The sequence below is a fragment of the Neoarius graeffei genome, chromosome 4 (genome assembly GCF_027579695.1).
Source record: "Neoarius graeffei isolate fNeoGra1 chromosome 4, fNeoGra1.pri, whole genome shotgun sequence".
Taxonomy (NCBI): Eukaryota; Metazoa; Chordata; class Actinopteri; order Siluriformes; family Ariidae; genus Neoarius; species Neoarius graeffei.
In genome coordinates, this window is record NC_083572.1 from 28,516,523 (window position 1) to 28,541,782 (window position 25,260).

The window sequence follows — 25,260 nt, forward strand, 5'->3', positions numbered from 1 at the left end:
TGGAGTGTACTTGGGCACAGAAGGTTATCAACAGCAGAACTGGGAGGGTGTGAGGGAGTTGTTGTGTGCAAGGTTGTCTAAATGGAAATGGTTGCTACCTCAGCTGTTGTATAGGGGTTGAGTTCTGGTTATCAATAACTTGGTCGCTTCGACGCTGTGGCACAGACTGACTGTTCTCTCCCCACCTAGAGGTCTGATTGAGTACATCCAGCGCACCATCATGGACTTTTTCTGGACAGGACAATATTGGGTATGGGCTTCAGCGTTGTACCTGCCAGTGGAGGAGGGAGGACAAGGCCTCATAGACATCTCTGTCTGGGTGATGGCTTTCAGGCTGCAGACTGCCCAGAGACTATTGTATCAGGTTGGTGTGAGGTGGCTGGAAATGGCCAGCACTCTCCTGCAGAAAGCTGGGTGTCTGGGCTACAGTAAGCAGCTATTCTTGATGAGGAAGAATAACCTGATTGGACTTACCCCTTTCTACTCTTTGGTTTTAGAGTGTTGGAGAGTACTAAAGGTAACTAGAGATCCTGCTCCTGCAGTGGGCCTGTGGCTGCTGGAGAAGCCTTTGTTCTTCAACAGTCTCATTAGAGCAGAGATTCTGTCATCAGCCAGTCTGAGATCTTCTCTCAGAGAGGCTGGATGTGTAAAGCTTGGCTACCTGCTGATGTCCATGGAGGTCCTGGAGCAGATCATAAACATCAGCCGGAGGCTGCTGTCCAGAGTGGTGGAGGAGGTGTTGGGATCGTTACCAGAAGGTCTGAAGGCCTTTATCATGGAGGATGCTTCCCTTCCTGATCACTGGGATGAAGCTGCTGAGTATGCCTTTCCTCACCTTGATGTTAGTGCCAATATCGCTGAATGGCAAGAGGGAGAAGATCATCTCCTTTCCTTCAGAACACCACAGCTGGGAAAGTTCAAAGGCTTGGGGAAGAAAGCGCTGTATTACACATGTGAAAGTACAGAACTTTCAGTCACTTCGGGACATAAAAGCATCGAGGTGGGCTGAGTTTTTTGGCCCAGGCTCATCCCCGAAAGGCTGCTGGCGGTTCCTGTATAAACGGCCCATTGAAAAACAGGCAGCTGACCTCCAGTGGAGGGTCGTGCACAGGGCAACAGCCACAAACAGACACAGCACACCTGGATCCTGATCACAGGGAGGGTTGTTTTTTTCTGTTCACAGCCAGAGACTTTAGCACATTTATTTGTTGTGTTCACGTTTAGTTGCACTTTTTGATCTGTTGAGGGTACTGGTTCAGGGTTTGGGGGAGCACTTTTCTTTTCAGTTGTTTGTTTATGGTCCAAAGTATTCAGCAAAGAAAGGGAAGATTCACTCTGATTAATTTTTTGTTTGCCACTGCAAAGCAGTCTATTTAGTTGAGTCGTAAGAACAGGCATCAGGGTGTGGGCTCTGTGGACGCTGAGCAGATCTGCAGAGGACTTCTTTGAGCACGGATCAGAGTGGAACACGTTTTTTATACTTTGGTGGATGGTCTTATGACTTTCAGTGACTTGTGGGCTGTGGGAGGGGTACTGAGTACTCTTGGAATTGAGGAAGAGTTGCTGCTCTCATTTTGCTGCAGTTGCTGCTCTTCTTTTTTTCGTGTTTTTCTACGTGAGCAATGATAAAAGTTAACTGATACCTTTTGTTTTTACTTTTTGTTGAATAAAGATTTTCTTAAGTCAAAGTCTCTCTCTCTCACACACACACACACACACACTACTAATCAACTTCAACTTTGTGGCCACTTTATTAGGAAGACTTGTGTCCCTCCATTGATACTTACACACACATACTTTTAGCCTGTTAACCATTCCAAATCAGCTTCGACTTAGTGGCCACTTTATTACGAACACTTGTGTCTGTACATACATACATATTTGGCATTTTAGCAATTAGCATGTTAGCATGCTAGTTGCAGTTAGCTTTTTAGCTGTTACAAATCAACTTCAACTTTGTGGCCACTTCATTAGGAGCACTTGTGTTCGTACATAGATATATACATTTTGCATGTTAGCCATTAGTATGTTAGCATGTGAACATGCTAGCAGGTAGCATGTCAGCCATTACAAATCAACTTCAAATTTGTGGCCACTTTATTAGGAACACTTGTGTCTATACACATATATGCATGTTAGCAGGCTAGCAGTTAGTATGTTAGCCATTACAAATCAACTTCAAGTTAATGGCCATTTTATTAGGAACACCTGTGTTTGTATATACATATACATTTCGCATGTTAGCAGGCTAGCAGTTATCATGTTAGCCATTACAAATCAACTTCAACTTAGTAGCCACTTTTTTAGGAACACTTGTTTTCGTACATATATACATTTTGCATGTTCGCCATTATTATGTTAGCATGTGAGCATGCTAGCAGGTAGCATGTTAGCCATTATAATTCAACTTCATGGCCACTTTATTAGGAACACTTGTGTATGTACATACTTTTAGCATGTTAGCTATTAGCATGTTAGCAGGCTTGCAGTTAGTTGTTTGCCATTACAAATCAACAACTTTGTGGCCACCTTTTTAGGAACACTTGTGTTCGTACATACATACATACACACACACATACATTTAGCATGTTTTCCATTAGCATGTTAGCATGCAGCATGTTAGTTGTTACAATCAACTTCAACTTTGTGGCCACTTTTTTTAGGAACACTTGTGTTTGTACCGTACATATATGCACATACATTTAGCATGTTCTCCATTAGCATGTTAGCATGCAGCATGTTAGTTGTTACAATCAACTTCAATTTAATGGCCATTTTATTAGGAACACTTGTGTTCATATATAGATATATACATTTAGCATGTTTACCATTAGTGTGCTAACAAGGTAGCAATTAATATGTTAGCTGTTACAAATCAACTTCAACTAACCCTAACCCTAGTGGCTACTTTATTAGGAACACTTCTGTCCCTATTCAAAAAAAGTAGGGGATATTGGATTTACAAGTAGAATGAAATGCAGATCATGAGGTCAGGAAGGAAACAAATGACAGAAAAACATTAAGGAAACATTTGTCAATTTATTCAAAACCCTGTGTACAGTCAGTAAAGGACAGATTCTCCAGAATAAGGGTCAACACAAACACAGGGTCACACAGCAAATTTACCACCATTTTGAAACCGAGTCAGTAGCGGGTAAAACCCCCTCGGTTGGCTAGACAAGCTCGAATTCGGCATGGCATACTCCTAACGAGACGTCCCAGGTCATTTTGGGGAATGTTATTCCATTCCTGTTGCAATGCTGCAGCAAGTTCTTGGACATTGGCAGGAGGTTGTTGACGTTGGCTTAGCCGCTGTCCAAGCATGTCCCAGACATGCTCGATGGGGGAAAGGTCCGGACTGAGTGCTGGCCATGGTAATCTGGTGATATTCTGCTGCTGGAGGTAATCTGTAACGATCCTGGCCCTATGACATCTGGCATTGTCATCTTGGAAAATGAAATGGCGGCCATAACGACGTGCAAACGGCACAACATGGGGTGCCAAGATGTTGTCCCGGTAGTACTGCCCTGTGACACGTCCAGCAACAACATGCAAGTCTGTTCTGCCGGCAGCAGTGATGCCTCCCCACACCATTACAGAGCCACCCCCATACGGATCATGTCTAATGACGTTAACGTCATGGAAACGTTCGTTACGTCGGCGTCAAACCCTCCTGCATCTGTCCAGGAAGTCCACAGTGAACCTCGACTCATCTGAGAACATTACGTGGTTCCATCGGCGATTATCCCAGCATTGATGATGACAACACCATTGGAGTCTGGCCCTAATGTGACGATCCCTCAAACAGGGAATGACACGAGGACGTCGGGCGTGTAAGTGAAATCTGTGCAGTCGATTCCTGATGGTCTGGCCACTCACTACCAAGCCAGTATCCCTTCGAAGTTGAGACCTTATCTGATTTGCTGTTACCATACGATTTCTCAAGGCAATAGTGTGGATGAATCTGTCCTGAACCTGAGTTGTTGCCCTTGGTCGACCGGATCGTGGTCTATCCTGAACAGACCCTGTAGCACGATGTCTGGACCATAATCTGCTGATGACAGACTGGGAAACATTCAATGCTCTTGCCACAACGACCTGTCTTGTGCCAACCTGTAGCATGCCAAGGGCACGTAACCTCTCATCCTGTGTTAGACGGCGCATGGTCTCTGTTTAATTAACGACTTCAACCACTGATAATCTGATGCTTTCTCTTCAAAATCTTCCTTTGGAGTGGCTCTAACCTTCCAATTCAGAGTCATGCAAATTTGTGGCACGACCCCCTTGATCATCAGTAGCATCCCGTGCTGATCATGAGAGTGTCATTGATGTGTTTGGGTGATGAATTTCTTTGGAAATGCTTCCTCAGTAAGGAACTATACAACATGCTTTCGTTTCCCTTTATATATGTGAAAATTTGGATCTCAAAATAAAATATCCCCTACTTTTTTTGAATAGTATATACACACACACATTTAGCATATTAGCCATTACAAATCAACTTCAACTTAGTGGCCACTTTATTAAGAACATCTGTTTGTGTGTGTGTATACACACGCATGCATTTACCATGTTAGCCATTAGCATGTTAGCTGTTACAAATCAACTTCAACTATGGGACTGAAGACACCAAGTGATGAACCATTTTTTCACAATTCACCATACATCATTCTATATTGGGGACAGAGGGGACATGCCTTTGTAATGTGTGCAGAATGTCATTTGCCTTGTCTTGTTGAAATATCCCTGGAAAAGATGTCTTGAAGACAGAATATATTGCTCCAAAATCTCAACACACATTAACTCATGCATTAATGCTGCCATCATAGAAGTGTAAGGTACTGACATAACCCCATACCATGAGAGACCCTGGCTTTTGGAAATATTGCTAGTAACAATCTGGATGGTCCTTTTCATCTTTGGTCCAGAGCACATGGCATCCATTTCTCCCAAATAAGTCCTGGAATATTGATTCGACTGACCACAGTACATATTTTGATAGAAATATATGCTGGCGGGGCGGCACGGTGGTGTAGTGGTTAGCGCTGTCGCCTCACAGCAAGAAGGTCCTGGGTTCGAGCCCCGGGGCCGGCGAGGGCCTTTCTGTGTGGAGTTTGCATGTTCTCCCCGTGTCCACGTGGGTTTCCTCTGGGTGCTCCGGTTTCCCCCACAGTCCAAAGACATGCAGGTTAGGTTAACTGGTGACTCTAAATTGACCGTAGGTGTGAATGTGAGTGTGAATGGTTGCCTGTGTCTATGTGTCAGCCCTGTGATGACCTGGCGACTTGTCCAGGGTGTACCCCGCCTTTCGCCCGTAGTCAGCTGGGATAGGCTCCAGCTTGCCTGCGACCCTGTAGAAGGATAAAGCGGCTAGAGATAATGAGATGAGATGAGATGCTTGCAGTTGGAACAGGCTGTTCTGATTGCTACTTATTTTGGTTAGTTAAATCCTTGAGATTTATCTTCACTCACACATTCTGCTCTCTGCTTAATAAAGGTCATGTTGACCAGTAATGTCTTTCTTCTTTTCATCAGAATATGATCCTGATGGGTGATATAATGGTACATAATGTCTCTCTTCTTTCATACAGTAGTGTAGTCTAAATCAGTGATGTAATGCTTATCACACATTTACATTATACATAGATAACTTAGCTTCGTCACTTAAATCATCATCCAATCACTCAGCTACAACACACTCTTGAATGTAAATATATACTCATGCTTGTCCTACAATAAACTGACAAACATCTCTGAACAGCAGTGTCTGTATCAGTGACTCCTGAATTGATCTGTGAGGCAGAATCTCTTAGGAGGCAGAGGTCTAAATTTCTACATCATACTTCATTCAACCTTCTTTGGTACAGACAGATCAAGCCCTAAGACATTTCCACTGTGTGATGGTCCATTCCAGATGCCTCTGAGCCCAGAGAAGTCGACGGGGCTTCTGCACACAGTGAACATAAAGCCTCCTTTTTGCACAGTAAAGTTTTAACTGCCATTTGTGGATGTAATACCATATTGCAGTGCTTGACAAAGGTTTGCCAAAGTAATCCTGAGCTCATGTAGTTATATCAGCTATTGATTAATGAAAGTTCTTGATTCAGTGCCATCTGATGGAATGGAGAGCACAGATGTTCAGCTTAGGCTTTCATCCTTGATCTTTACGCACCAAAATTCCTCCAGATTCCTTGAATTGCATAATGATATTATGCACTGTAGAGGGTGAAATATCCAAATCCCTTCATAGCTTTTTTGAGGAACATTGTTTTTAAATATTTCAAAAAATTTTCCTCATGCATTTGTTGAAAAACTGGAGATCTTTGGCCCATCTTTGCTCCTCAAAGACCAGGCCTTTCCTGGATCGTGAGTTTGTGCCAGATCATGATTACAATCACCTGTTGACATCGCCTGTTTTGAATCACTTCATTATTTAATTGTTTTACATCATTACTTGTCCTAAATTGCCCCATCACAACTTTATTTGCAATGTGTTACAGGCCTGAAACACAGGAATTGATGTATATTCACAAATGAAATTAAGTTGACCAAACAAAACATGAAATATCTTGTGTGCATACTGTCTGCAATGAAATAAGTCAAAATAAATTTAGAAGTCACTGTTTTCTTTCTTCTTCTTCTTCTTCATCATTATTATTATTATTATTATTATTATTATTATTATTATTATTATTATTATTATTATTATTTTCCATACTGTCCCAACTTTTTTCTGATTTTGGGTTGTACTTTAGAGAGAGTGAATCCAATAGGTTTCCTGTTGTAATAGCTGTATCAATCTGGACTTCAGAATAGCCTCTATACCAACCACTTTAAGGGGACTATCACTGATATGGTTAGAGTCCTTATAATGTTTTGCCATAGGATACTGCAAATTGGCAGATCTTATTCCATATTTGTGTTCTGCCACTCTAATTTTCAGCTTTCTTTCTGTTCATCCTACATAAAATGGCCACATTTACATTACAATCTATAAACAACAAATTACAGTTTATAAAAGATTTAATTTGAAAAAAATTATCAGAGAAGACATCTGAGAATGTATTAGGTCTAACAGTATAACTGAAATGATTGCAGTTTCCACAGCTGTAATTACCCACATGATTATTGAGCCATGTTCTTTTTTTCATGGGTTGGGAGATAACAGTGAATCACTTTATCCTTTAAGTGTAGGCGGTCGTCTATAGCTGACTAACACAGGACAAGAACAGTCGGAACAATATCCCAGTTGTGTTTTGTTATTTGGTTAATTTGTACTGCTCTGCGGCTGTATGTGGTGATTCTTTTCTTGAATAATTGCTCTCTACAAAAATAATTCACTTTAGTGAATAATTTACTTTGAGAGAATCTTTGGTTATCCTTTTTGGCGAAATTTGTGGTTCATATCACTCAACTGATTTTCAAAAATCCTCTGAATCACAGTGTCATAAATTTTGCCATGGAATGCTCTGAAAGGAAAATCCACTGTTGGATTCTGCATAGAACCTTTAAGGATTCGTCTGAAGGGAAAACCACCGTTTTAGCGTTCAAAAAGCGGATAATCAGTGTGTGATATATGCATCTTTACTGCATTAACACCCTGAGCAACTCAGTCAGACAGTTCTATAATGGGTGTCGCCTAAATCACTTATTTAAGGTACAGCCCAGTAAATTTATGCTGATATAAATGGGGTGGGGAGAGAGCTGTCCGCTACAAACATCTTAAACCAATAAATTCCTCCGAATCAAATTCTAGATGCATAAATCTTGAATAAACGCTTGAACAAATTCGATTAATTTACAAATTAATAAATGTACAGATCCTCAGTCGCTAACCTGAGCTCAACAGTGGTGTAATGTAAACAATGTGAGATGAGATAGTTACGGCAAGGCCCCGAAATGCGTCTGGAATCTGGAAGCGTGAATAAGCAGACGACATTTCAGACTGACACCTCAGTGTGCGCGCGAGAGCACCTCGAGCTCCATACGGCTGATAAAGGGGAAAGGAGAGGGCGGCAAATGGTTAGCGAAGGGGGATGAGATCACTCACAAAAGTAGACTTTTGTAATCCGGTGGGCCGTGTGCTTTAACGGCCTCTTTGTCCTCTTTGTGTGGTTTTAGCGGAACAGAAGTGCGGCGAGGACAGAGCACGGTACAGTTAGCGCACAATCGGAGACGAGCCCGGGACTTCTTATATGCATTAAAGGTAGGCCAAATTGGAATATTCGTTTTCTGGGGCTTATAATCTTTAACAGATTTATACAATCAGATCCTTTGAGCATTTTATCTTCTTTCTCAAACATGTCGCTGAAACACTAAACACGGGCATTTGGTAAAATGCAGCCATTACTCTCGCTACAGTCGAGTTTATTTGTTTGCATTCAATTGCATCAGTATCGATTAAGTTAATAACAATATAAATTAATGTAAATAACTTGGGCGGAGAGTTCAGCGGTGGCCCCACGCACGGTGGTATTGCCGATGTGTGTGGTCTGTGCGTTAGGTCCGAGCGCATGGACTGTTTCCCAGTCAGGTTGTGTCAAGACTCACACGCGGTCCGTTTAGTAGTGTAGCTGATGAACTAAACTGAAATGGGGGACGAAAGAGGGCTCTCACATCCAGCAAGGTTTGTAGGGATCTCCGTGAGCGACCGAGAAGGGTAGTTTTTCCCCTTTCTGGTGAGTGAGGGACGTAAGCGAAGGGGCTGTTGTGTTTTGGAACGCGACCAGGCCGGGAGAGCCCGGGACTGACTGAGGGCGGGAAAAAAGAAAAGGGGATGAAGTATGGTGGAGAGAAAGACAGAGAGAATACACACAGCACTATACTTATCTTTAGAGGCAGACAAGTATACACGAACTTTTCAATGTAAATCTTTAAATCATATTTAATTACTGTTTTAACTGTTTTAAATACAATACAAACGAAAGGACCATTATGTTTTTCAGGAATGCAAACACACACACACACACACACACACACACACACACAAAATAGAACATTCCAGCCAAATGTAAAGCTCATTTTATGCAAGACTTAATTCCAGTTCATTAATTTGATTGGTTGAGCAGCGTTTCAAGAGTACTGATATTTCACAATCACAGCACTGGAACGTTTCACACAGTGTGTTTATGCACATCCAAATCGAGCTACTGTCGGTAATCGAGCTAAGGGTCCCAGCAGGGGTGCCAGAGAAATCCAATCCTACATGCACACAAGTTAATCGAGCTATTGTCTGAGGTACATTGTGCACCCTAGCCACAGGTGGCGCTACACGCCCCATTGTGTTGGTACACTTCCGGTTGTCGTCATGAAGAAGAGCTATTCAAGAGTATAAACAAAGTTATCAGCAGTGTTGCCAGATACTGCTGACGTTTTCCATCCCAAAACATGTTCAAATTCGCCAAAATGCACTTAAAACCGCCCAATCTGGCAACACTGGCAGTTCCGTGTTCAAGCTGTTAGGCTTGCTCTAACAGACTGTATGGCTACAAACTGTCCTGCGCAGACCACTGTTTTGTAAGACAACTTACTTTGCACAATTGTATATTTTTCTAAAGTCCATTTTTTGCTTACAAAAAAAATATTTTTTTTTGCGTACAATTTAACTTATGTCTTAATAAACACACAAAAAGTTCAATTGTTTTGTTTTTATTGACATTCTTCAAATGTTGGACATATATATATATATATATATATATATATATATATATATATATATATATATACCAGTGGTTGCGTTAGACTTTTTCATTGTCCGTCATTTTGACGGACAGGGTCGTAAAAATTCCGTCATTGTCCATTATTATCTGTCATTTTATTTTAACTTTTAAATGACAATGTATATAGGCTATAAATGCCATATATTTAATAACTTGTGTTTTCATGGACTCATTTTCATTTAAAAATTAATTCACAGAACAAGCTTGTATTATTTAATCATTTATTTATGTATTTATGATTTATGAATTCGCGTTCGATACACTTAATGCGTTTGAAAAAGACGAATATTGTCTTTCGGTCTTTCTTGACTTGTCAAAAGCATTTGACACGATCGATCACAGGATTTTGATGCGGAAACTAGAGTATTATGGGATTAGGGGAATTGCCTTGAAGTGTACCTAAGCCAACGTGAGCAGTTTGTATGCTACAAGAATTGCAATTCCTTCAGGCTCCCGATCACTTGTGGTGTGCCACAGGGATCAGTGCTTGGTCCGTTGCTTTTTATTATTTACACCAATGATCTACCAAAAAGTTTGTCAAAAATGAAATGTATTATCTATGCTGATGATACGACAATATATAAATCGTCATCGAATCTCCCTGTTCTTTTTCGATGTGTGAATGATGAACTCAAAAATTTATGCGAGTGGTTTAAAGCCAATAAATTATCGCTGAACGCAAGTAAAACCACCTACATGGTGTTGACAACTAAAAGGGAGGGGAATCTATCTAATTTCCAGCTGACAATGGGAAACGAGATACTGAATAGAGTCGAAAATGTGAAATTTCTTGGAGTTTACATCGATGACAAAATGAGTTGGAAAGCGCATGTTGAATATTGCCAAAAGAAAATTTCAAGTGGCATTCATGCTTTGGCTGCATCAAAAAATTACTTGTCTTGCTTCCATCTTAAGCAACTATACTACTCCCTGATCCACCCATACCTCACATATGGTGTCATCACTTGGGGCTCTGCTGTTGACAAACATATTAGAAGGCTTCGAACTCTCCAGAAAAAAGCGGTGCGAATAATTTCAAAATCTAAGTTCAACGACAGTTCGGCGCCTATCTTTAGTCGCCTAAAAATCCTGACAGTGGACGATCTATTCACTGTTCAACTCTGTAGACTTGTTTATGATCACACCAAAAACGGTCTGCCAGAATCACTTCAGAAAATATTCCGCCCAAATCATGACTTTCACTCCTATTCAACCTGCAATCGAAATGCCATACATTTATCTCGAGTGTGTAAAGACATCGTATTGTGCAGCTTTATTTCCAGAGCGCCTACAGCTTGGTCTGCCCTGCCAGAACACATTAAAACTTCTGATACTGTCCGGTGTTTTGATTCAAGACTTAAGAAATACCTTATCGCGAAATATTAAAATTAAAGCTTTTGCAATAATTTAAAGAATTTTAACCCGCTCCGACCGTTCGCGTAGTAATAACCAAAATCCTTGTTTGATACTGGGGAGGTGGGCGGGGGGGGGGGGGGGGGGGGGGAATTCTGATGTTTAAATTATTTTTTTTCATTTATTTTGTCTTTTTTTACTTTTTCTTTTTAATTCCTTTTTGTTCACTTATTTCTTGTTTGCTGTTTGGGTGTGTTTGTTTGCATTTGTTGGGGAGGGCGGGGGATGGGTGGGTCGAGACCGGTTCCGTTTCTGTGTATTTGGTTTTTGTTTATTTTGTTTAATTTGGGACTGACAGATTTTTTAAAATCTTGGTCTCGACCCGAATCATTTTTTTTAATGTATTTTGTAAATATACCAGTGTGTCTGTTGTACAAAATGATTCGAAATAAAGTATAAGTATAAGAGAAGGGAAACATTAGGGCTCCGTAGGGAGCACGATAGGGGGGAACAGCCTTGCGCAGTGGCTACAATGTATACATGAGTAGCCTATGCACTGAACATCAAGACTGCCGCAACGTCGGCTGGGCTCAGATTGAAAGTGACGGCAGTGAAGACTATGTATACTGTATGTAAGAAAACGCTGCCACAACTTGCCAATCATTTCAATTGTGTGTTTCATTATGTGTTATTATTAGGCTATTATTGTTATTGGTAATGGTAACGGTAAACATCCGTCAAAATGACCGACGGCCTTCAGATTTTTCCGTCATAGCTAAAAAAAATCCGTCAATGACGGACAATTGTCGGTTAACGCGACCTACGATATATACACACACGCACAAATACAATGACTTGTTTATGTACACAATTCACAGCTATGCAACAGCTGTACAGATGTATTTGGTGATACAGTAAGTGAGCTAAATTTTAACAGTGCAAACAATGCTACAAAAACAAAAGATTCATGCCGTTGTCATGATTCGTTGTCATGCCGACCGAGGCTGTTGTGTTTCCCGCTTGTGGTCTCGTCACTTGTCACTTCCGGAAGGGGCAGTGCTGAAGTAAGTAGCTCGACTACGTAGCTCGATAGGATATACATGCACTAAGTAGCTCGGCTAAAATCGCATAATCTAGGTCGTGTAGCTCGATTACAAGAAATCAAGTTCGGTTCGATTTCAGCCTAGCTAAGGTGTTTCCATGGCATTTAGAACTTCGATTTCAGTCGAGCAACGGCAGAAATTCGATTTTCTCTATGTGCATGTAAACGCACTGACTGTCCCCCAGGGTTTCCCATACATAGACCATTGTGTGGCGCAGCGCCACACAATGGATTCCTATCGCCACATAATCAGACTCGCGATTTTGAAAAAAAAAAATTCCGTTGCGTATCGTTCCGTTCATTCATAGTGCTCTTCTCGTTCACGCGCGCACACACTAGGGGTGTGCAAAAATATCGATACGGCGATATATCGCGATACTTTGTCTTCTGATTCAATATTGATACTCAAAATTTGAATATCGATATTTTTTCAAATAATAAATCATGTTTCAGACGGGTTGTAAATCCAGTACGAGTTCCGCACCTCCGCTCCGCGAGGTGTCACTGTGCCGCTCCCTCACTGCAAGGCATTCTTCGTCTTCTCTTATTTCCTCGGCGGTTGCAGTGAGGAAAAAAAACAAGCAAACATGGCTGTTAACGTAAACCTAGAGACGCCGCCGAACTTTAAGGCAGATGTTTGGAGGCACTTTGGATTCCAAAGGAAAGGAGAAAAAAACAGTGAGCCGGTGTTCTGTAAAGTTATCCTACCTCTTGGATTTGTCCTACCAAGCCTACTGCGCATGCGTGAAATCCAGGAGGGTAGGAAAATTCAAGGCAAGGCAAGGCAAGTTTATTTATATAGCACATTTCATACACAATGGCAGTTCAGTGTGCTTCACAGAAGTAAAAACAAAAACAGTAAACAATAGAGAAATAAAATTACATAAAATAATTTTATTTTTATTCTAAAACAATTAATTAAAAGAATTAAAAGAATTAAAAGAAAATAATAAGAATTTAACAATAGTAAAAATAAAATAATAAAATGAAGTAGTAGTTCAAATAGGATGAGAAAAAAACCCAGCAGAATAGAATAAAGAATAAAATAGAATAAAGTTAAAGTAAATTTAAAAACATGCAGAGAAAGTAAAGATTATAAAAAATGTAAAGAAGACAATATTAATTATTTAACAGAAAGCATCTGAAAACAGCTTGGTCTTTAACCTAGATTTGAAGCTGCCAACAGCAGGAGCATTTTTAATGTCCTCTGGCAGTTGGTTCCATAGCTGTACTGCATAGTAGCTAAAAGCTGCTTCACCATACTTTGTTTTAACAACTGGTTTTAATAGTAAATTTTTCTGTTTTGATCTGGTAGATCTGATTGGGTTAGGCCGCTGCAACATATCAGAGAGGTAATTGGGCCCTGTACCATTTAGAGATTTGTATACCAGCAGCAATACTTTAAAGTCAATTCTGTAGCTTACTGGAAGCCAGTGAAGGGACCTTAGAATTGGAGTAATGTGCTCTGTTCTTTTTGTTCGTGTGAGAACCCTAGCCGCTGCATTTTGAACCAGCTGAAGTCGTTTGATGGTCTTTTTTGGCAGGCCTGTGAAAAGGCCATTGCAGTAATCAACCCTACTAGAGATGAAGGCATGTATTAGTTTTTCCAGATCATTTTTTGACATAAGTCCTCTTAGTTTGGAAATGTTTTTTAGGTGATAAAATGCCGTTTTAGTGATTGCTTTCATGTGACTGTCAAAGTTTAGTTTGCTGTCAATGAAAACACCAAGATTTTTAACCATTTCTTTAGTTTTAATCCCTTTTGTGTCAAGAATAGTGGTAATCCTGAGTCTTTCATCTTTTTTTCCAAATAGAATTACTTCTGTTTTATCTGTGTTCAGCTGAAGAAAATTTTGTGACATCCAGCTATTGATTTGATCGATACACTGGTAGAGGCATTCAAGGGGGGCATAATCATTAGGTGATAGAGCAAAATAAATTTGGGTGTCATCTGCATAGCAGTGATACAAAATTGAATTTTTATTGATAATTTGCCCAAGTGGGAGCATATAAAGGTTGAAAAGTAATGGTCCAAGAATCGACCCCTGGGGGACACCACAGTTCAAGGACATTGACGTTGAGGAACAATTTCCCAGGGTAGCAAAGAAGCTTCTATCTTTTAAGTATGAATTTAACCAATTGATAACTTTACCAGTCAATCCAACCCAGTGTTCAAGTCGATATAGCAGTATGTTGTGATCAACAGTATCAAAAGCTGCACTGAGGTCCAGTAATACCAGGACCGATGTTTTACCTGCATCAGTATTAAGACGTATGTCATTTATAACTTTAATCAGCGCTGTTTCAGTGCTATGATTGGCACGAAATCCTGACTGAAAATTATCAAAATGGCTGTTTGATATCAAGAAGGCAGTTAATTGATTGAAGACAATTTTTTCCAGGATTTTCCCGATGAATGGTAAATTTGATATTGGCCTGTAGTTATTTAACACTGAAGGATCCAGATTATTTTTTTAAGAAGGGGCTTTACAACGGCTTTTTTTAGGGACACAGGAACAACGCCAGTCTCCGGGGATGTATTTATAATTTGAAGCACATCTGTAATTATAAGATGAAGAACAGACTTAAAAAAGTTGGTGGGCAGAATGTCCAGTTCAGATGTTGAGGAACTGAGATTTTGTATAGTTTTTTCAAGAGTCTCATAATCAATTAAACAAAATTCTGACATTGTGTTGAAGGTATCTATCTGTGTCATTGGTGATTGCAGTTTTTCAATTTTTTGCAACTGAGATATATTATGAAAATATTCTGCCGTATTTTATCAATTTTACCTTTGAAAAAGGATGCAAACTCATTGCATTTATTAACTGAGAGAAGTTCAGGTGCTAATTGTGGTGGGGGATTAGTTAGCTTCTCTACTGTTGAAAATAGCACACGGGCATTGTTCATATTCCTGCTGATGATGTTGGAGAAGAAAGACTGTCTTGCTTTACGAATTTCATAATTATAATTACAAAGCATCTCTTTATGGATTTGATAATGGATGTGAAGTTTAGATTTGCGCCATTTTCTTTCAGTCTTTCTACATTCTCTCTTTAGCAGTTTAACAGCCGGGTACTGCTTCCATGGTGCTTTCTGCTTATCATTGACTCTTTTGATTTTGAATGGAGCAATATCATCCATAATTTGGGTGATATTTAAATTAAAAAATTCCAGGAAATCATCTACAGAGTCTGACATTTTGGTTGAGTTCTGAGAGAGAGCTTGCTCAAAGAGAGCACATGTGTTGTCTTTTATGACTCTCCTACCTATAGTCGTTGAGCTGTTCTGAATGTGAGGAGACACAGAAACATCAAAGAAAACACAGAAATGATCAGATAAGGCCAGGTCAACAACAGTATTAGAAACAATAAGACCCTTTGTGATGACGAGGTCAAGAGTATGACCACGAGAGTGGGTCGGCCCCTGTACATGTTGTACTAGGTTGAAGTTGTCAATAATTGCAAGTAGTTCTTTGGCATAAATGTTATCAGTATTATCTATATGCAAGTTAAAATCCCCAGATATAATAAGACAATCAAACTCTAAGCAAATGACTGATAACAGTTCACCAAACTCTTCAAGAAAGACTTTGGCTGAATGTCTCGGAGGCCTATAAATAGTTAATAATAATATGTTAGGAGAGCATGTAACAAGTGCACATAAGTGTTCAAAGGACATAAAATCACCAAGTGAGGATTGTTTACATTGAAAAGAGACTTTGAATATATTTGCGATCCCTCCACCTTTCCCTTGTCGGGTAACATTCAAAAAATTAAAATTTGGGGGAGCTGCTTCAATAAGGGTGGCAGCACTATTTGCTTGATCCAGCCAGGTTTCAGTTAGAAGCAAAAAATCAAGATTGTGTTTGCAAATAAGATCATTAATTAAAAATGACTTGTTTAAAAGTGATCTAATGTTCAGAAGAGCTAGCTTTACAGAAAGTCTAGAAGTAATATCTGCTTGTGCACTCTGATGCTGTTTTAAAACAGGAAGGAGATTAGATTGGTTCACCCCCAGGGTTAAATGTGCTCTATGTTTTCTGTTTCTTATCAACACAGGAATAGTGAATGGCATAGGCACATTGGGTCCCAGCTGGTTTTCAACACTACACCCATTTGCAGGGACCCAGAGTACATCAAACAAGACTTTCTAAATGTTCCATTTGGTTTGAGGGTGAAAGGATTGGAAATGACATGTATCTTTTGGATGGTGAAAAAGATTTGTAGCCAGCTGAAAGTCCTGGACGAACACAATTTTGATGAACTGGGTAAACTGCTTGTCGCGACAGATTTGGGTTGGAAAAGAGAGTGTAGCCATTGGGAGCAATTTTTTCATGCTATTTGGGAAATCCATCCGAGGAGAAGTGGAGTCATCTGTCTTTGAATGTTGGGAGTCTTGCAAGTCAGATGTCTGTGTGTCCTTGATGACGACTTGCAAAGATGATTGTTTAGGCTTTGTAACTATGTCAGTCTGCGACATCTTATCAACTGTTTTCCTCAATGCTGGCTGAGAAAAGATTGCAAGTCTGTAATGGTCTACTAAGACTTTGGCTCCAACCCAGCTGAGTTCAGTGCTATTTGGCTTGTAAAATTTTCTGCGATTCCAGAAAAGGTTAAAATTGTCTATGAAGTTCATACCAAATGAAAAACAAGTTTTTCCAAGCCAGGTGTTAAGACTGAAGAGTCGAGAAAAAGCAAAACTTCCTCTCGCTGGGAGTGGGCCACTGATAAAAGATTGAATTCCAGTCTTATAGAGCTCAGAAAAAAGTTTTCTGAAATCATCTTGGACAAACAGCTGTTCTCTGAAAACATCATTTGCTCCCACATGGACAACAATACGTTTAATAGTTTTATGCTCGGACATGAGTTTCAAAATGCTGTCTTTGGTGTCAGAGATGGATGCATTTGGAAGACAACAAATAATCATCCCATAACCTTTTAATTGTCTTACAGTGGAATCACCAAGAACAAGGGTTGTGGGATCAGGTGGTGTTACGAGCTGCTTTTTGCCTCTTCTCACAGCTCTTCGATCTTGGTGCGATCTCTTTTTACTATGTGTTTGTCCGCTTGAAAAATCCTCTTCCACATCCCTGAGGCATTCAAATTTGTTCTGAAGCCTTATGGGCTGTGGATTTTCCATAGGATTTTAGATCCTATTGTAATTTGTAGAACGAGCTGGTGTTGAAGTAATTACTCTTCTGTTTTTATTTTTGGGCTTACCACCCATCATTTGCCAGTTTTCTGTACTCACATTTTGCCCAGCTTGATTGATGAATTCTTCCACTTGATCTGCAATGTCCTCGGTCTGTCGGAGTGCAATCTCTGCATTCTCAGCCACTGTTTCTGTACTCCTTTCCTGAGATATCGCTTTTAATTCGTCCGTCTTTGGCAGCCCAGATAGCAGAGGGTCGTTGATTCGACGTGGAATCATCGGCATGTTCTTCGACCTATACGCCGTCGAATCACCGTCGATCACCGACGTTGATTCAACACCGCTTTGCTCATACGAGTTTCCGTTGAAACGACGTTGAAAAGTGGCTGGTGGTCGACAGAGAATAGACCCCCTTTCACCCTTTATTCAACTACGTATTTCGGTCGATTTATAGTTGAATTTTCGGCGATGATTCATCCAACTTTACTTCCTGTTTTATGTACAACAGGAAGGCTACAAATTAAGCAAAACAGGCTAAATTAAACTAGCTAACAATAAAGCATCGGGGCTCTTGCCTAGGATGAACACACACATGCATACTTCAACCATGAAAGTGAAACTTAATTTATATCAATGTGCGTAGGCTACGTCCTGTTTAATGTACAACAGGATATAAAAATGCATGCAACAATGCACCTCTCCTAATGTTTGTCAAGCTATCTAATGAGGCATAACTTTTAACATTTATAAGGAACAGAACACACTTGAACAAGTTCTTAGAAACATTTTATGATTTATTTATAATTGTGGCCTATTCCTCCTGCGGCGCAGACCTGTACATGGAAACAGAAAAACGTAACCAAAATTAATTTGATGCAGCATTGATAAAGAAAGTCAGCAGTAGGCTATGGGTTTCTAAATGCCACCCTACCTCATTATTTGGACATGGGGAAAAACTATATTTAAAATCCAAAGAGGGATGGAGGGAGGAAAATTAAAACAAAAGAAAGAAATGAAATATAGAGTAGAGAATATTTGATAAAATTAAGGATGTTTTTATTCAGTAAACATTTAAAAAAATGTTCTACAACACTCTAGCCTAGTGACTTACCAGTAACAAAATAGACTTGAAGTATTCAGATCCGCTCTGTATAAAGCAGCTAAATCCTCTCTCTGTCTCCCGGCAGAAAGCTCCTTGGTTTGCTTGTGTCTCAATCACAGCTGGTATTCTGTAGAAAGACTTCTTTTCACCTTTCCCATCAGCTTTGTTAGAACCCTAACACAGCACAAAAGTTTACCATTGTAGGTTTATGATGAACCAAGTGCCTCGTGGGTTCACATACCGCGCGCTGCCTTTATTTCCCCCAAATCACGAGTTTGTTGGTCTTCCAATGTGGCGCAGGGTTTGTTTACTTCCGGTTTCGGGTGACGTCAGTGAAAGGGGTCTAATGGGGGCATTACCGCCACCCACTGGATTGGGGTGTAAAGCAGTCTGAACAAAACGTGTAAACATAAACATAGGAGAAATGAACCCGTTTTTCTAACTCGTCCTCACTTAGTCTACTTTTCTTTTTTGATTAGTCTGGATTTGATATTGTAAATTTAAATGTGAATCAATGTATATTCATCGGACATGAACAAATGAATAAATCTTGAGTAATCTTGAGGCATGTGTCCGGGGCGCGGTGTCGCGGGGGGGGGAATCGAACGAACCCTCCGATCCCCCCTGGCTACGGGCCAGTTGCTCATCCTACCAATGTTGAAAACTGGCCGGCAAAAGTGACGATGGTTCAACGTCGTATATTCAACCTTCTCTGACGGTCGACAGATCAACCTTTACCCACGTTGATTCAACGGTGACAAATCGACCCTCTCAGACGGCGGAGAAATCGACGTTTCACGGCGCCGTTTCAACGTTGATTTTCTGACGTACGACGGAAACCGACCATTCTGACCAAAACTCTACGTCGTTTCAACGACCCTCTGCTATTGGGGAGAGCATTAATCTTTGATTCCAGAATAGAAATCCTCTGTTCTAGTTCCATGCATTTTCTGCAGGATTTTTTGCTCCCTGGCATTTTGTAAAAAAAAAAAAAAATAGTGGAAATTAAATTAAAATTAAATTAAAAGCTTATAAAGATGAAAAATAAAATGAGAAAAAAAATAGTGGAAATTCAATGAGAAAGTAAAGTATAGAAATAAAGATCAAGAAAGCAGGAGCAAAGCAAAGAAGCGTAGTTTTCAACAGTAGTTTTGTCCTACCGATCAGCTGGGCTGATAGAAAATCGGTGAGTATTTCACGCATTTGCCGATTTTTATGTTTTGTGCTTATTGGTCGAGTCTTTGGCCGAGTCAAATAATTTGTAATGCCTTGTTTTGAATAATAAACCGGTCTGTATGAGAACTTGCTAATTCATGTGTTCTGCGCATGCGCAGTAGGCTTCGCGCATGCGCAGTAGGAGACTAAGATGCACACTGCACTTTTCAATGTGTTTCAGACAGTGTGTTGTTCCTGCAAAATAAGCACAAGTTAAATGTTGTCCGGTATATGTTCTCAAGTTTACAAAGAACAAATTGATATTAGTGTTAGCACTGAAATGTATGTGCAGTCTGCAGTGCAAGTTTTAAGTTTTCATAAAACAATTTGATTCCGCTTGTTAAGCAGTACTGATGTGTCCATGCTTACAGAAAAGTTGATAATACTAGCACAGAAATGGGAATTTTCTGTATGTTGTAGTGAAGCAACTCTTGGTTTTGCCAGCAGTGGAATAGAGACAAATAAATGTCTGGCAAGAGTGTGTAGTTATGTATGTGAAATGTAATTTTACAGTGGTCAATAAATTCTGATTTTCTTCAGTGACACAGATATCGTGATGTGGTTGAAATTTCTTGCAATATATCGATTATCGCAGAATCGTTGTACCGTGATATTATCGTTATTGTGGGCAAAATATCGCCATAGTATCATATCGTGAGGTATCTGGTGATACCCAGCCCTAGCACACACACACACACACACACACACACACACACACACACACACACACACACACACAGAGAGCGACGGAGAGGCGTGTACACAGGTCTGCCGTTGCACATGTACCCGGTGTCACGGTCTGATCGTGCGCTGGTATAAATTTACCATGCGCAGACAGATTTTTTTTTTCCCGGTCAACTTCCGGGAAGTCTAGACTGGTGGTAAATTCAGACCGTGACACTGGCCTTATTGCATTATCCCGCTTATCCCGCTTCAGCATTCATGCAAGTTATTAATAGTGGCTTGACATTCACAATAAATAAGGATTTCCCACTAGCCTAAATAAAATGTTGTTATACTCGTGGGGATGCCTAGTTGATGCTATCTGAAGCATAAAATCTGAATATTTTAAGAAACAATGCGGTAGTTGAGAGAGGCTACTGTAGGATGCCCATAGGCTAATAATAACTTCGTATTTATTTGACTATTATAATTTCATTGACTCTCAATGTTTGCTGCTTTAACCCAGATGAGTATTGAAAAGTTTTTTCTGAATTGCGAGCGGGATTTCTTAGCTATGAATAGGGTAAGCACATAGAAATTCAGTATTCGTTTGTATATTTTTTTGATGTAATGAAAATTTTTAGTGCTTTGATGAAGAAAATGTACTTTTTTTATCCATAGATTAAAACAGACATCAGGAATAGGCTCCAAGGGGAACACCTGGCAGCCTGCTTACGAATCTCCATAAATGGTCCCGAACCCAATGACTTCCCTTACGATAGGGCACTTGAGGTTTTTTTCAGGAAGCCACGCAGAATTAAATGTTCTGATAGGGCATGCAGGCTTTGCACCAATTAGGGTAATGCTTTTTCATTATTGTTAGTTGCCTTGGTGTTACCTTAAGTGGTTTCTTACATCTAATTATGATATTTTATTATTATTTTGTTCTTACATTATACTATTTATTTCATTTTAGTATTGGTTGAGGTAAGTGTTGAGTTCAATATTTAAAATAAAAACCTCCAGCTTGTTTTTTTTTGCAATTTATTCCTTCAATGTCAACTAAAGAATGATTGAAAGATCGCCACCAAAAAGGCAAAAAACTAAGGTAAAAAACTTCAGTTTTGGTGAGTAATTTTCATAAATTTAAAAGACAGGTTTTCCACCAACATCAAGCCCAGCAAACTAATGGCCTGCCCTGTAATGTAAAGTTGGGTCGAGGAATGAAACCAGACAGGGTTCTGGTAAAAATTGTTTTAGCTGTCTTCTCTAAAAGAACTTGAAAGAATTTAGATTGAACTGAATAATCTCAAATGCTTCTTGTAGCTTTAAAATAGTTCCAGCAGGTGACTCTGAAGAAAAATACTGTGTGCTTGAACACCGCCCGCCGTAAACACTTTGCATACACCCCAATGACCGACTCCACCGACCGCCACGACACCACCGCGCACGATACCCTCATCGGCACAGTGGAGCACCACAAATTGCTACCTGGTCTATGGGAAACACTGGTCCCCTTTTCCACCAAATCAGTTCCAGGGCTGGTTCGGGGCCAGTGCTGGTGCTGGTTCACAACTCGTTCAACTTGCGAGCCAGCTGAGAACCAGTTTGCTTTTCCATAGCTTGGGGTGCTAAGGGGAGCCATGTCATTATGTCACTGTATATGTCAGTTATGTCACTGCGTTTGCATAAACCTTGGCGTGAACATCGAAGCAACAACAACACGGAGAAGAAGAAGCAGCAACAACAACAATAATGGATGACTTCGCGTTTGTACAGCTGCTGCTTCTGGCTTTACGGTGCTTCATTGGGATCAGAAAACGGCAGATCCAATATGTTTGTGTTGATCGACAGGTTTTGAGTGGACGGCGATTACGTTCTAGGAGACAGGTAATAACCTAATAACGTTTTGACTCTTACTTACACTGAATGTGAGCTGGTTATGTTAGCCTTTGTTATGAGCTAACGTTAGCTGGTGTTATGTCGGCTTTGGCGGTCTTGCTATTGTTGTTGGTCTTAACAACTCCGTCCCCCCGCTGACGTAAGCGGTTCTTTCCCCTGGCCCAGCAAAGAGCTGGTGCTAGCCTGGAACCGGTTTTTCTGGCCCCAGAGCCAGTTCTTTGTCAGTGGAAACAGAAAACCCGGTTCCAAACTAAGCACTGGCCCCGAACCAGCTCTGGAACTGATTTGGTGGAAAAGGGGCATGTGTTGTGATTAATCAGCTCATCCACATACAGTTCTGCTTCCTAATTCGAAATGGTCGGTTACTAACGCTAACTTGAAACATGGCAAATGTGACTTTTCAGGAATATAACTTTTGACTTAAAATATGAAAGCTCGTCGGATGAAGACGAAAAGGAAGAAGGGACACCAACTGTACAAACCAAAATGAGCTACAGTGTCTTGCAAAAGTATTCATCCCCCTTGGTGTTTGCCCTATTTTATCGCATTACAAGCTGGAATGTATTTATTTATTTATTTATTTATTTAGGGGCATAATTTTATTTAGACAACATGCCTACCACTTTAAAGGTGCAAATTGTTTTTTACTGTGACACAAACAAAAATTAAGATGAAAAAACACAAATCTGGAGTGTGCCGACATATTCACCCCTTTCGTACGAAACCCCTAAATAAGAGCTGGTCCAACCAATTCACTTCATAAGTAACATAATTAGTTGATTAAGATCCACCTGTGTGCAATCAAAGTGTCACATGATCTGTCACATGATGTCTGTATAAAATCAACCTGTTCTGGAAGGACCCTGACTCTGCAACACTACTAAGCAAGTAACACGGAAACCACGGAGCACTCCAAACAGGTCAGAGACAAAGATGTGGAGAAGTATGGATCAGGGCTGAGTTATAAAAAATATCCCAAACTCTGAATATCCCACAGGGCACCATTAAATCCATTATAGCAAAATGGAAAGAATATGGCACCACTACAAACCTGACAAGAGAAGGCCGCCTACCAAAACTCACAGACTGGGCAAGGAGGGCATTAATCACAGACACAACAAAGACACCAAAGATAACACTGAAAGAGCTGCAAAGATCCACAGCAGAGAAGGGAGTATCTGTGCATAGGACCACTTTAAGCCGTGCATTCCAATAAGCGGGGCTTTATGTAAGAGTGGCCAGAAAAAAAGCCATTACTTGAAGAAAAAAATAAGAAAACATGTTTGGAGTTTGCCCAACAGCATGTGGCAGACTCTCCAAACACATGGAAGAAGATTCTCTGGTCAGATGAGACTAAAATTGGTCTTTTTGGCCATCATGGGAAACATCATGTGTGGTGCAAACCCAACACTTCCCATCACCCTGAGAACACCATTCCTGCAGTGACGCATGGTAGTGGCAGCATCATGCTGTGGGGATATTTTTCATCTGCAGGGACAGGAAAGCTGGTCAGGATTGAAGGAAAGATGGATGGCACTAAATACAGGGTAATTCTGGAGGAAAACCTGTTTGAGACAGCCACAGGTTTGAGACTGGGACGAAGGTTCATGTTCCAGCAGGACAATGACCCTAAACATACTGCTAAAGCTACAGTGGTGCTTGAAAGTTTGTGAACCCTTTAGAATTTTCTATATTTCTGCATAAATATGACCTAAAACGTCATCAGATTTTCACACAAGTCCTAAAAGTAGATAAAGAGAACCCAGTTAAACAAATGAGACAAAAATATTATACTTGGTCATTTATTTATTGAGGAAAATGATCCAATATTACATATCTGTGAGTGGCAAAAGTATGTGAACCTTTGCTTTCAGTATCTACTGTGATCCCCTTGTGCAGCAATAACTGCAACTAAACGTTTCCAGTAACTGTTGATCAGTCCTGCACACCAGCTTGGAGGAATTTTAGCCCATTCCTCTGTACAGAACAGCTTCAACTCCGGGATGTTGGTGGGTTTTCTCACATGAACTGCTCGCTTCAGGTCCTTCCACAACATTTCGATTGGATTAAGGTCAGGACTTTGACTTGGCCATTCCAAAACATTTACTTTATTCTTCTTTAACCATTCTTTGGTAGAACGACCTGTGTGCTTAGGATTGTTGTCTTGCTGCATGACCCGGCTTATCTTGAGACTCAGTTCATGGACAGATGTGCTGACATTTTCCTTTAGAATTCGCTGGTATAATTCAGAATTCATTGTTCCATCAATGATGGCAAGCCGTACTGGCCCAGATGCAGCAAAACAGGCCCAAACCATGATACTACCACCACCATGTTTCACAAACGGGATAAGGTTCTTATGCTGGAATGCAGTGTTTTCCTTTCTCCAAACATAACGCTTCTCATTTAAACCAAAAATTCTATTTTGGTCTCATCCGTCAACAAAACATTTTCCAATACCCTTCTGGCTTGTCCACGTGATCTTTAGCAAACTGCAAACGTGCAGCAATGTTCTTTTTGGAGAGCAGTGGCTTTCTCCTTGCAACCCTGCCATGCACACCATTGTTGTTCAGTGTTCTCCTGATGGTGGACTCATGAACATTAACATTAGCCAATATGAGACAGGCCTTCAGTTGCTTAGAGGTTACCCTGGGGTCCTTTGTGACCTTGCCGATGATTACACACCTTGCTCTTGGAGTGATCTTTGTTGGTCGACCACTCCTGGGGAGGGTAACAATGGGCTTGAATTTTCTCCATTTGTACACAATCTGTCTGACTGTGGATTGGTGGAGTCCAAACTCTTTAGAGATGGTTTTTTAACCTTTTCCAGCCTGATGAGCATCAACAACACTTTTTCTGAGGTCCTCAGAAATCTCCTTTGTTCGTGCCATGATACACTTCCACAAACATGTGTTGTGAAGATCAGACTTTGATAGATCCCTGTTCCTTACATAAAAGAGGGTGCCCACTTACACCTGATTGTCATCCCATTGATTGAAAACACCTGACTCTAATTTCACCTTCAAATTAACTGCTAATCCTAGAGGTTC

At 40.4% G+C, this 25,260-nt stretch overlaps 1 protein-coding gene across 1 annotated transcript; it reads left to right on the forward strand.

Moving 5' to 3' along the window:
* The first annotated feature begins 252 nt into the window (after nucleotides 1–252).
* Nucleotides 253–1,060, forward strand: LOC132884553 (uncharacterized). Its single transcript, XM_060918413.1, has 2 exons — nucleotides 253–364; nucleotides 498–1,060. Exons 1-2 carry the CDS (start codon nucleotides 253–255, stop codon nucleotides 1,007–1,009), a joined length of 624 nt encoding a protein of 207 aa, XP_060774396.1. The 3' UTR covers nucleotides 1,010–1,060.
* The last annotated feature ends 24,200 nt before the right edge of the window (nucleotides 1,061–25,260 follow it).

Excerpts from the sequence above, each read along its gene's own strand:
- LOC132884553 (XM_060918413.1), top strand. The coding sequence starts at position 253 with ATGGGCTTCAGCGTTGTACCTGCCAGTGGAGGAGGGAGGACAAGGCCT. Across the intron at positions 365-497 it reads CCCAGAGACTATTGTATCAG|AGTGTTGGAGAGTACTAAAG; the intron begins GTTGGTGTGAGG and ends CTTTGGTTTTAG.